This window comes from Biomphalaria glabrata, chromosome 13 (genome assembly GCF_947242115.1).
Source record: "Biomphalaria glabrata chromosome 13, xgBioGlab47.1, whole genome shotgun sequence".
Classification (NCBI taxonomy): domain Eukaryota; kingdom Metazoa; phylum Mollusca; class Gastropoda; family Planorbidae; genus Biomphalaria; species Biomphalaria glabrata.
In genome coordinates this window covers 32510982-32523605 of record NC_074723.1, presented here as the reverse complement: position 1 = coordinate 32523605, position 12624 = coordinate 32510982, and the positions used below count along the sequence as shown (strand labels likewise).

Below are 12624 nucleotides of genomic sequence, written 5' to 3'. Positions count from 1 at the left end.
ACATCATTATAAAATATTTGAACAATGGAAAGCTAGGACTACACTAAATGGCATGGGAGGACCCATTGTTATGAATTTCCCTAAATACTGAACTGTACAATTGCCTAGGAAGCATTCAGATATGTAATGCTAGAAATAGCCTTTTTTAACTCCCAGCCACCGCCTGTAACAAATCATATCAAAACTCTAAACCCTCCCTTCCCCAGAGTAACATAAGAAAATTTGAATTTTACTTTTGTATTAAATATTTTTGACCATTTGTACACTTTAAAATAACTTTCACTTTTAGCTGAGAGCAAATGCAGACTGAAGTAATAATTTTTAAAAAATTGGATTTTATTGAATAATCAGACATACTTATACATTTTTGTTGCTATCTGATATTTTATAGGGAATTTTTTTTTGTATCCTTAGATAACAAATCTTCAGACTCCCCCACCCAATCATATGTTCCCTTAGGGATTTGCTTTTGACAATATATATATATTATATTATAGTTGAGGGGAGAAGTCTTCTCAAAATTATAACAAAAGAGGTCAAGTCACTGACTGAATTCATTAAGATCCCAACACAAAGCACTTGTCAAAATAGCTTAAGTCAGGGGTTCTCAACCTGTGGGTCGCAACCCCCTTGGGGGTCAATTGACGATTTGCCAGGGGTCGCCTAAGACCATCAAAAATATGGATTGTAATTGTCTATTCTTCTATTGCTGTATGTGTGTGTGTGTGAGGTGGGGTCGTGGCAGAGTGTGAGATTGTAAAAAGGATCGCCGTGCTTAAAAGGTTGAGAACCGCTGGCTTAAGTCATTGGAAGTGCTAGGCTTACACCAAGCACTGACCCAAATAAAGTCAATGAATCAGAGCGGTAACATTCAATCACTGATGCTCTACATAAACAACCAATACTGGACTTCACTTTGTAAACAACTATTTTAATATAAAGTTCAAAGGTTAACAAAACAAAACATGTGAATGATGAACTATAAATAGTGTAACACTGATACAAACATTCAATTTTTATCAAGAAAAAAAAACAGCAACTAACTACTATGAACTACAGATACTATTCTTTTTTATCTTTAACATCTTCTTTATAATGTAAGAATACCAGGCTGAGCAAAAAGACTCCAACCATCATAGAGAATGCGCTGGCATAGTATGGATACGCTGAGAGGATGAAACGTTCATATTGGGTGTGTTCTAGAGGTCGCACCGACACCTGGGGAATACATTAAAAAGTGTTACAACTCAAAAACAAAGTGGTAATTTAGATTTAGAATTCTAAAGCTAACCACACTGTGGGAAAACTTATGCTGATGAAAAACTGTAGCCACACTGTAGGAAAACTAACAAATCAAACAGTAAGAAAACATAAGCTTAAACCAGTGTTGATAAAACTGCAGTTGAAAATGTTAATATATTAAAAAAATGAGAGGGGAATGGATAATAATTTGTGTGGTGCATAAGAAACTCTCCCTTCATCCCGAAACCATAGCAGTTTTGCAAAAAGTGATAACTTCATGGAAATGTTCTTGTCGGTAAACCTCCTAAACAGTATAGCAATAGTTTAGAACTAAGTTGTTTAAATATCTACAGTTGATTCTCGATAGTCAGACAGTTGCCAGAGGAGTGCTAGATAACTGAAAATGTTGCATTACCAAAGGATATCTGTATATAAGAATTTAACCGTACATGTTTGATAAGGTATTCAATTATTCTCTAAGATTTGATGTGTATAAAATAAACAATACACAAAATATATTGACTGAAGTAAATAACATGATTTCAGCTTCAACATACAATGCTAAATTACAATTTAAGCCAACTGACAATCTAAAAACATATGATGATCTCCACATTGGATTCCTGAGAGTGTCAAATTATGAAGTGTCAGACTATCAAGAGTAAACTGTATGCTTAAAGCAGACGAATAATGCCACCCCCCCCTCTTCAAACTTTCTTGTATCTTCAACTACAGACATTCCTTCAAAAGAGAAGATATTTATGTCCTATGTGTATCCAGAGTGCATGTTTAATTAGAGATTTAAACTCTGCTGAGCCATTTGGTTTTCCTGCCTAATCACTATATTTTGAAAGGTACTAAAGCAAGTCAACAAAATATAAAACTTCAGAAAGGCCGTATGTGTGTTACCTGTGTAGCGCTGTAGAGTCGAGTGTAACCAATCCTGTTGTAGTCCACCTTGAACTGGTACACACCGTACACATCAGGTAGCTTGAAACTGGTACTGAACACACCAGCTGTTAGACACAAACAACACATTAATCTTGAGGATGGGGTTGTTCTTTAATTCTTCCATATCATGTGGTAGTGGTGTTTACATTAGTGGCCTCATTGATTTGATTGTAATTTGAATATGAATATTATCTAGATCGAAACATCTTTAAGTAATCAAAAGTATGTTACAATAATTCACTAACTGATATGATTATTTAGTAGATATACTAAATCTTGGCTAGTACTAAATCTCAATCTTATCACAGGAAGACATTGCCATTATTGTCACGAACCACATGACTTATTTTAAAGTAGGTCAGAGATTCTGAAGAAACATTTCTTCTCAACCATCCACACAGACTATGAGAAGATTTAAACAATAGATGTATTACAGTTACATTACCACTATGTTTAGAATTATTTTGTTTACATGTCAAACCTTTTGTAGCACAGCTAGAGCACCAATAAAAGATGACCCCAGTACACACTTTTGTCAATGACAACAATATGACAATAGCATTGTAAAATCAAAAAAAGAGTCATATACAATAATTTAAAAAATAAAAATACTAAGCATTTAGAGAGGGATAATTTCACTTTCCCTTAATTTGTTTCCTACAGTAATCTTCCTTATTTCACTCTGCATAAAAAAAATTCTTTATCACAAAATAGTTAAAGTAACGACTGACCAGAGTTATTCACTTGATAAGCCTGTGTTATTTAGTAAAACTCACTCTACTACAAGTGGAGGCTTACCTTTTGGTGTTAAGGTAGTGCGAACAAAAGGATCTATTCTGACAAACTCCAGCTGGACATCATCAGCTTTGAATGGAGTCCACTTGCCTTGAACGAGCTCTTCAATAACGATAGAATATTCCTGGAATACAAAATGTATAGGAATTAGTTTTAACAAACTGAACCATCAGATGAACATAATGAGACTAACATTACATGACAAGGAGGAGAGTGACTGTCAAAACATTTCTAAGACTTATTGTCTAACTAACTGTATCTAAATGTTAACCTGATAAATGACTACACATTAAAGCTAAATTTCATTTACAGGGCAGCTTTTATTCAGATTTTTTAAAATAAGGTAATAAACTGCTATTAACCTTAAATTTACAAAAATATTATCTGATTACTTCCCTTGGATTAGCATGCCGTTCCAACCCTCACCCCAAATAAATTTAGCACACATTGAATTGGAAAGTCACTTACCACTTGTTGCATGACAGTGTAGGCCTGAGGTGGCTCTTTCTCCCCCTGCAAATGATGAGACACTTTTCCCACGCGCAAGACGCCTTTGTTCTTAAAGGCCCAACGAGCCAGATTCAAGGCCAAAGCTTCATTGCCAGACTTCTCAAACCTAGGGGAAATATCATTTTTTTTCCAGAAATCATACAACTTATAGAGATTTTAAAACAAGAACTATGACTGCTTTAATGATCCATATTGGAAATAAGATGTCATTACAAGACAATTCAAATATGCTTGTGCTCCCTGACTCTGCAGGCTTTTTTGGGACTTGTATCAACACTGATGACAGGTTGACAGACTTATACAATGTTTAAGAATGTTCAGACCATCCTGATATAACTTATGAGAAGTAATTGATTTTTGAGATTCAAGCTTCCCTTCTGAAAGTGCTTCATTTTCTGATATCAACTATCTTTTAAGAACAAAACAGAAAATCATTTACTTTTTGCCTCCGTTGGCCTTCTGTACACTAGACTGGAAGAATTCGTCACTGAAAAAGTCCAATGAGCCAACAAACACAACTCTGGCATTGTTACGAGCTTGCAGTGCCGCTACTAGAAGAGTGCTGGTGCCAACTGCCATGGGGAACTGAAATTTCACAGTACAAACCAAACATGACTTTAGGCAAATACTAGCAACTATTTTCATTATGTATGTTTTTTTTTAATTCCAAAATTTATTTTTCAATGATAGTAACAGATTCAATGGACTAACCCATTAGCTCCTTCTACAGTTGGAAGCATTTTCCAGTTTTTGTCCTAAATCGTTGTAGAACGTTTCTAAAAATCCCCTATTCAATATACTTGCTTTAAACTTTTTAAAAAGAAGATTTCTTCTAGTCTCGTTGCAAGTGTGATTACAAATCATTTTGGAGATTACCCATTCTATTTTTAATAAAATCAGGAAGATTTTTATTTTTTAAATAATTTTTTTAAACGAACATACCCATAGCCCCAGTGTATAAGCCCCACATGGGAAAATGGGTATTTTGAAGCTTTTTTAATATTCTAATGGTATTAAAAGTATTAATTTTTTTTTAAACTAGAAATATTGTTTTATTTTTTAAAGTTGTTTGTTTGTTTATATGTATTAGATCTTAAATTTTTTTTTTTTTTGTTTTTTTAATATTTTTTTTAAGGATTTTTTAAAATTTGGAGTTATACCTCTTTGCTTAGGGCCTGGGCAGGGTTTTTCTTAACCGGAAATAAGAGCTATTGGGTAAGAGTCAAGCTGACATAAAATACATTTAACTGTAATACTGTTTAATCACCTCATCAATCTTTTCATTAGGTTTGTAGGAATAAGCTGTCGATGATGCTCTCAGCAGGCTGAGGACTAGGGGATTCTCTGGGTCACTGACCATTCTGAAATTAACAAGTTATGTTGTTGTTTTTTAATAAAATAAATATTTACTTAATTTTCTAATTATAAGTTAAATGTAACTCATTATGATTAAACATTATTATTTCTATCAAAAAACAATGCTAAAAAAAAAAAAGGTATCTTACCCTACACCTCTGAAAAGGAAGGGTGATTTGTTGTTGTCACCCACAATCATTGGAGCTTTCATCAAATTCTCTGTATCAGCCACAATCAATGTATGCTATGAGACAGATAAAAATAAAACTATTTGTCAGTATGCATCAAAATACAGTAACATAGTATTACTTAATGCATTACTAATAACAATAAAACTGTATAATCATTAGACATAGGTAGAGATAAATTTACATGGGTGGCAAGTAAACCTTATCTATATTTAATAATGGAATAAGCTAGTTACTGCTAGGGGATTCATAGAGCTAACTTATATATATCTATAGTCACTTGTTAAGTCGCTGATTTGATTTTGTTGGACTTAGCCAATAAGCCAATAGTTAGAAAGCTGATGATGAAAATATATCCCCAACTGCCAAGGTGCTTAGAAAACTCTGAAAAGCACAGAGTTTAGCCTAGACTAAAGTGCCAACAAATGGTGACACAGATAGTCATACTTCATGATTCAAAATGAAATAAGTATTGCAGGCTAAACAAAGTGTCCAACTTTTTTTTTGTAAAGTAGAATAAAGTTCCCTTGCGGTCTATAGGGCAGATGATGTAAAAGTCATCTGTTACTGTGGCCTGGGGTTAACGAGGGTGTCATGTGACCAGCACAACAATCGACAACCTTTACTTTTCCCCAACTAATGTCAGGTACCCATTAGAGCTGGGTGGACTTAGAGGCGCCCGAAGATCCCGGAATTAAAAATCCAGGATTTGAACCCCGGTCCCCAGTTCAGACGCCAAGCGCTTTACCACTCAGCAACTGCGCCTCCTTGTTTTTGTACTGACATCATTATTGTCACAATGAAAAACACAATGTCATAGCGATAATGATTTTAGTAGGTAGAGGCACATACAAAGTTTTGATACAGACGAAATAGTCCTGCTGATTCTCAAAGTAATTCTCTACTACCATCTTGATCAGGTTTGAAATAATAACAACAACCAAAGAAATCAAGACATTAAGGATGTCCAGAATTACCTTTCCAGCATCTTTCACATCGTAGTTGAGGTGATCAATGACAGCGCTATTTTCTTCATCAAATTCAACACCACACTCAGTGGCCAGTTCCCTCATTGGATCCCCTACATAGAAATAACACATACAAGTCAAACTCAAAGCCGTACATTCCAATACCCAATATCTACTGTAATGAACATGGTCTGCTGAACATTTAAAGAATATTTGCGGCTTGGTTAAAAGAATTAGTGCACGCCTTTGCAAAGAAAGGCAAAAATATAATCGTGACATTATTCATAAAAAAAGATTACCTTAATAATTATAATGATTAACATTTTCCCAGACAATAAGAAAATGACACAATACATTTGAATAATACAAATAAAGGACGTAATTAACTAAGTAAAAGCAGTTATACTTAAAAATGAATTTAGACAAACTACTTTTAAAAGATATAAAAGAGAATTTTTTTCTAAAAATGAAAACTTTTAACTTGCCAATTGACGAGCTTGCGGCAATAAGAACATTGCCACCTCCATCGATGAAATTTGTGATAGCTGATACATCAATAGAGCCACCAAACTCTACACACAAAAAAATGAACAAATAAATTATTATTCTTTAAGCATCATCATTACTGCAGAAAAGCATCACCTGCTATAATGCTTAAAATATTTAAAAGGCTGGCCAGAACGAATAGAAAAAGTGATGCACACCAATGTGATATAACTACAGCTTCATTTGACTTGATGTTTTAACTTCCACTACAGCCTTTTCCATCATACCCTGTCTATTCATACTCTATTGTTCAAATGTGGCAATGTGAGAGACACCCAACAGTGGAAATTACATTCAACAATTTTTCACTGCTATTGCAGAACATTCACATTTTCAGATTATTCTTTATACAATATAATATTCAGAAGTGTATCAAGTATCATTGTCTGTGTCACAGATAAATTTCGGTTTGTGTGTATAATCTTGTTTTTACAGATATATATATGTCAGTTGGAAGGTATGCGCGAATGACCGGAAGTGTGTTAGTTTTGAGACAAAGAAAGAGGATACCTGCGTGTGATATTAGCCATGAAGTATTATAAATTTTCTGTGTTTTGATCAAGCTGTTAAGTGTTTTATGTAATTATAGCTGAACCCAGGGACACCTAGACTTGGAGAGAAACTAAGGTAGTTTCTAGAGAGTAGAGAGCTGTAGATATAGTAGAAGGCTGTAACAGTCTGAATGATGACCCATCATAGCTCTAAGTTGTAAATGCATCAAGTGAAACTTAAAATAACCTACCTTCAACTGAAGGAGAGAACAAAATCAAATTGTCATACAGAAATTCTCCATACTTGATAAGAGCCAGACTGGCATCATCAGCAGTTTTAAAAGTCAGCTCATAGTCCAAATCTGTAAATTTGATTGAAAAGATAAATCTATTAATAGCATCATTAAAAAAAAAAAATTTTAAAAATGAATTTAGAAGTTTTACCAGATCAAAGCAATACCTGAACTTTGTAATACATGAAGATTTAAATTGGGATACAAACAAACAGTAAACTGATAAATATAGCCATTCACTGACAAATTGAACAAAATTGTTTTTTAAATAAAAAGCATGTAGATCTAGCATTTTCAAACAATAGAACAAAAGTCAAAGAATCCTCATTCCTGGACAGTCAAATTGTGTTATTAAATTTCTTCTTTACTAATCATGTGGATTTCAATTCATTTGAAACTGAACTAATAATTCAAAGAATAGTTGCTGGCGGAAAACAGATTTCCTATTGAAAATGCATTTTTGTAGTTCAAGGTTCATTTTCTAAATAAAATAGATCATCCATGTAAAATTTGATTTACTGATGGATAGATCTATGTTTGTGTAAGCTTCATTAGCAAAATATTTTTGAAATACGTTTTTATAATCAATTTGTGCATTTGTGAATACCAGCAAGTATGCACTAAAGGATGGACAAGATTTACTTTTGGATTTAAGTGCTCCCGTTTCAAAAGGTAAGAAACATTTTTTTTATATAAAATTCATGTATAAAATACATGCTTACCATTTAGAAATGGATGTTCTACGTGATAAAGAAAAAAAAAAGTGAATATATTGGTTCATTTGTCTTATTTTTTTAAAAAATAGCCTCGATGTCATTTCCGAGTTTTTTTCCGTCCGTAAACATCATGTACAATTATTTTTTTAAATATGATTTAAATAACACCGATTTTACTATTTAAACACTTTTTTTTTTAAATTTCGGTAGTAATAATGAATTCTTTTTAGTTATTTTTGAAAATTAAAAAAAAAAACTTTAAAAAAAAATATTTTTTTTAACCAATCAGAACGTCGGTCGACGGAACTTAAATTCATGAACAATTTTTCAACGTGGTGTTTTACTAGTCATTCTCTCGGGAATAACATGTAGCGATAACATCTACGAAAGGTAATTAGAGACTTTATCTTACACAGATCGTTTAGTTTAAAATATTGACTTCTTAGGCATTTATTTTGAATTTATAGTAGGCCGTCGGCTTTCTACTGTTTTATTTCATTGGATGCCTCGTGCGCTATATAAAAAACAACATCACGGGTTTTTGGCACTAGTCTCACTAAAACTAGGCTAGATCCATATTATATACTGATATATTCTAATATTTTCTAGCGTCTAGGTCTAGATCTAGTAAAACTTTACCATGTTTTACGTCTTAACATAAAAAAAAATAATTGATTATTAAATTAAACTAGCAGAACTAGTAGGTCTATAGATTAGATATCTAGAGATCTAATACTTATAGGTATACTAGCTCTATGCAGACAGCGCACACACGTTTGTTATTATTGTTTTTTTTCTTTAAGATTTAGACTATTTACAACGTTGCTTAGATAATGAGGGTCTTCTAGACCTAGATAACAATAACTAGATATAGATTTACGTCTAAAATAAATTGATCATTAAATAAAACTAGCGAAACAGATATGTAGAGATTTAATACTACTAGACAACGATCTGCACTTAGAGTCTTAGAGCTATCTAGATCTACTCTAAATAAACATTCCCGATCTAGATATATCTAGCTCAAATCTTAAAACTTAAAAATTAATAAACATTTAATTAATTCTAGAAATAATTGTGTAGACTAGATCTACACTTCGTCAGATTGCTAAAGTAAAACCTTGTACACTCCGTACTGTATTTTTCTATAAATTTCTTCAATTATCTTGCAGATCTACCACATACTGTATTATTTTAAAAAAAAAACAACATTTTAATCAATTTAATGTAGATCTAGATCTAATCTAGTAAATTCAAGTATAATTGTTATGTTTGTGATTACTAGATATAGATCTAGATTCAAGATTAACATCTAGATCTAGTTTGGTCTAGATCTACGAATTTAGTCCTTGCTCCAAAGAATAAAAGCATTACAGTAATTTGACACTTTATTAAATGCCATAGTCATAGATCTAAATCTAATACATATAGCCTGATGTATATAATATAATATATTATTCTATAAAGTTAATGAAGTCTAATATGAAGATCTGAATCATGCTATCACTATCATGGCTGTTTAGGGCACATTCAAACATTCAACATTCATAACATTGTTTTATTCACATTTAGACTAGTTACATTCTTACAAGTTATTTAGAATAATCTACTAAATCCAGATCTATATCTATGTTAGTCTACAATGTACTTTAGACATCAGATCAGTTAGATCTAGGATTCCAAATGTAGCACAGACTCACTTTGAAACTTTGACTTCAAGCTTTCTGATATAACAGTAATCTAGCATGACATTATGTAATACCATCCCTAGATCTAGCTAGTTGCTAGACATATTTTTTGATAAATATTATTCTTGTTTAGACTACAGTACATCTACAATCTCTATCTATCTAAAATGGATATATATATATATAATATATATATATAAATAATGTCAAAACATGATAAGAAAAAAATTGACTTTTTTGGGGGGGAAGGTGGGATGGGGAGTGGGGGGCTTAGTTATTAATCATAAATATAAAAAATAATTAATTCTTTTTCTTAAAATCTTCTACAAGTATACTTACCTTGTGACACATTCTTCTTTTAATATTTTTTGTTGTTTTGTGAAATTCATGGATTAATAGACATATCTTCTGTGAGTGATGGATTTTTCATGTCGAGGGGTAAGTGTGATCGACCTATTTTTTTATGGGTAAATAATTGTCTGATGCTAATGATTTTATTTTTTTTTAATTCCTCTATGCTTAGGCATTAAAATTGTTATATAATATGTCAAAACTGTAACTGGTTTTGTTATTAAGCATGATGATAAGTTATAATTTGCAACTTTTTTTTTTACGTTGAGGGTGGGGTCTAGGGGGGCTCAATTAATAGGCATAAATGTTTTTTAAAAATTAGTTTTTGAATTTTTTTCAAATGTTCTATGAATATACTTTACTTTGTGAAACATTTTTCTGTAAATAACATTGTGAATTTGTGAAATTCATGGATTATTGGACATATCTTCTGTGAGTGATGGATTTTTCATTTTTAGGGGTAAGTGTGTTTGACCCAATTTTTTAATATTAAATAATTGTCTGCTGCTTCTAATTTTATTTTTTTTTGAATTCCTCTATTCTTGGGCATCAAAAATGATATATAATATGTCAATAAAAGCCAATTTGAAATTGATAAAAAAAATAGCCCTAAAAGTAGAATGTTGAAAGCTCAATCTGTTTTCCGCCTGCTTTGATATATAAGAATAAAAGTAAAAGTGAAGTACCCCTTTCAGACCTTGTGATCTATAGGCTAGGGCAGAAGAAGTAAAGGTCATCTGATTTTTAACTGTCATGTTGCCTTATGACCAACTGCCTATATTTTGACCAACTGATGTCAGGTACCCATAAGACTTGGGTGGACTCAGGCATCCCCTAAAAATACCTAATTTAAAAAGCTCAACCTTCACTGAGATGCTAACCCTCTTGTCTGAAAGGCAAGTGCTTTACCCCTTAGTCAGAAAGTGACCCATATAAGATGAAAAGACTTGAAATTAAGGAGGGAGAAAAATAGCCTCAAAACCCATTATCAAAATTAGTAAGCTTGTCCAGCCCGCAAGTGCAGCAAAATCTGATTGATTCAAAGTGGTAGGAAACGGGAACATTAACCTTCACTACAACAAGGGCTATAACTGAATTAGAATGATATTTTTTTATAATGACAAAGAAGGGAAAATACTAACAATGAACTTAATTTGAATAAAGCCAAATTGTGATTTTATGATTTCGAATAAACTAGATCTACAGTAAAATCTCTCTAACAAACATGTTAAGACGATACCATTTTTATGCATTTCAATTTTTATAGCTCCTAATGGTTAGACTTAGAGCTAGACTCTAATAGTAGACTAATAAAAACTGTTGTAAAGTGTCTAACAGGAGTTATATTAGTGTATACAACTATCTTGGAGTTATACTAGTGTATACAACTATCGATCGACCAGGTATGGTAAAGCCTGTTGTATCTAACAGGAGCTGGTGTCTTGCCAGTTACATCACTTGCACTGAGCCTGTTAGAAGAATGGACTTAGGAATTCTTCTTATTCTTTCTCATTTTTATGTTAGAGCGTTCAGATAACTAGACAAATATATGAGATGAAGTTGAACTGTGCAGTGGACTGAGTGGTTTCCAAATCAGGGAGCTCTCCATATAGTTTTCTTTCTATTGGGGTGTTTTGGGGGTCTGTGTCTTGTACGGGCTTCTTGGTAAAGAGATAAAAGATCTAGAATCTAGATTATAAGAGATAGACTCATGACAGTCTATGATTATGAATCTTAATCTAGATTATTCTAGATCTATGATAATTGATATTCTATGATTATATTATTTCTAGAAATTTTTTGTGTAGTCTAGATCTAATCTATGCAGTAAAAAAAATATAGATTATAGATTCATATAATAATATAATTCATAATTGTGATCCAATGACAATGTGTGACTTGTTAGTGCCACCAAAAGTCTTATTGCGAGTTGCAGTGCTCAGTCACTCATTCTCACACTAGACTCTAGACAGATCTTAATAATAATTCTTTTTATCCTAGTCGATCAGCGACAATTACATATTCACACAATCACAGTATTCACAGTGCTGACGTGTCATCACAGACAAGAGAGACAGACCAGACTGAGACAACAAAATAGTGGATTGTATGAAATCAAGACTCTAGAAATGGATGCGTCTAACTTACCACGTAACGATCTGAAAAATACAGAGTGTGTTTCTCTTATAGACCAGTTGTCTACAAGGATAAGGGTTCTCTTGCCAGGCAAAGAAGCAGCGCAAAGGGTTACTAACAAAAATATACCGGCAAGTTTTGACTCCATTTTGTAAGTCGGAAATGACGTATATATTAGATCTAGTTGTATTCTTAGCCAGGTTTTATTTCATTCATTTTTTTTTTTTTTTTATTAGATCAAGACTCCAGTTTGATTTATTTCTTTTACTATGCTTTTATTGCTTTATTTATTTGACACTAGATCTACATCTATTATTTTTATAAATTGTTGATATTCAGTTTGCTGATGTCGGGGCTCATATATATCTAAAATATTGAATACATTTGCTGATT

The 12624-nt window shown here is 32.3% G+C and overlaps 1 protein-coding gene across 1 annotated transcript; it reads right to left on the bottom strand.

The window, feature by feature from the left end:
• Positions 1–910: 910 nt before the first annotated feature.
• On the bottom strand, positions 911–12410 carry LOC106066113 (dolichyl-diphosphooligosaccharide--protein glycosyltransferase 48 kDa subunit-like). Its single transcript, XM_056008716.1, has 11 exons — positions 12244–12410; positions 7299–7409; positions 6496–6582; positions 6020–6123; positions 5004–5098; positions 4766–4859; positions 3938–4083; positions 3457–3604; positions 2992–3112; positions 2152–2258; positions 911–1218 (listed from the first exon to the last, which is right to left on the bottom strand). Exons 1-11 carry the CDS (start codon positions 12377–12379, stop codon positions 1063–1065), a joined length of 1305 nt encoding a protein of 434 aa, XP_055864691.1. The 5' UTR covers positions 12380–12410; the 3' UTR covers positions 911–1062.
• Positions 12411–12624: the final 214 nt, after the last annotated feature.

Excerpts from the sequence above, each read along its gene's own strand:
- LOC106066113 (XM_056008716.1), bottom strand. The coding sequence starts at position 12,379 with ATGGAGTCAAAACTTGCCGGTATATTTTTGTTAGTAACCCTTTGCGCT. Across the intron at positions 7,410-12,243 it reads ATTTTTCAGATCGTTACGTG|ATTTGGACTATGAGCTGACT; the intron begins GTAAGTTAGACG and ends TCAAATTTACAG. Across the intron at positions 3,113-3,456 it reads ACACTGTCATGCAACAAGTG|GAATATTCTATCGTTATTGA; the intron begins GTAAGTGACTTT and ends TTTGTATTCCAG.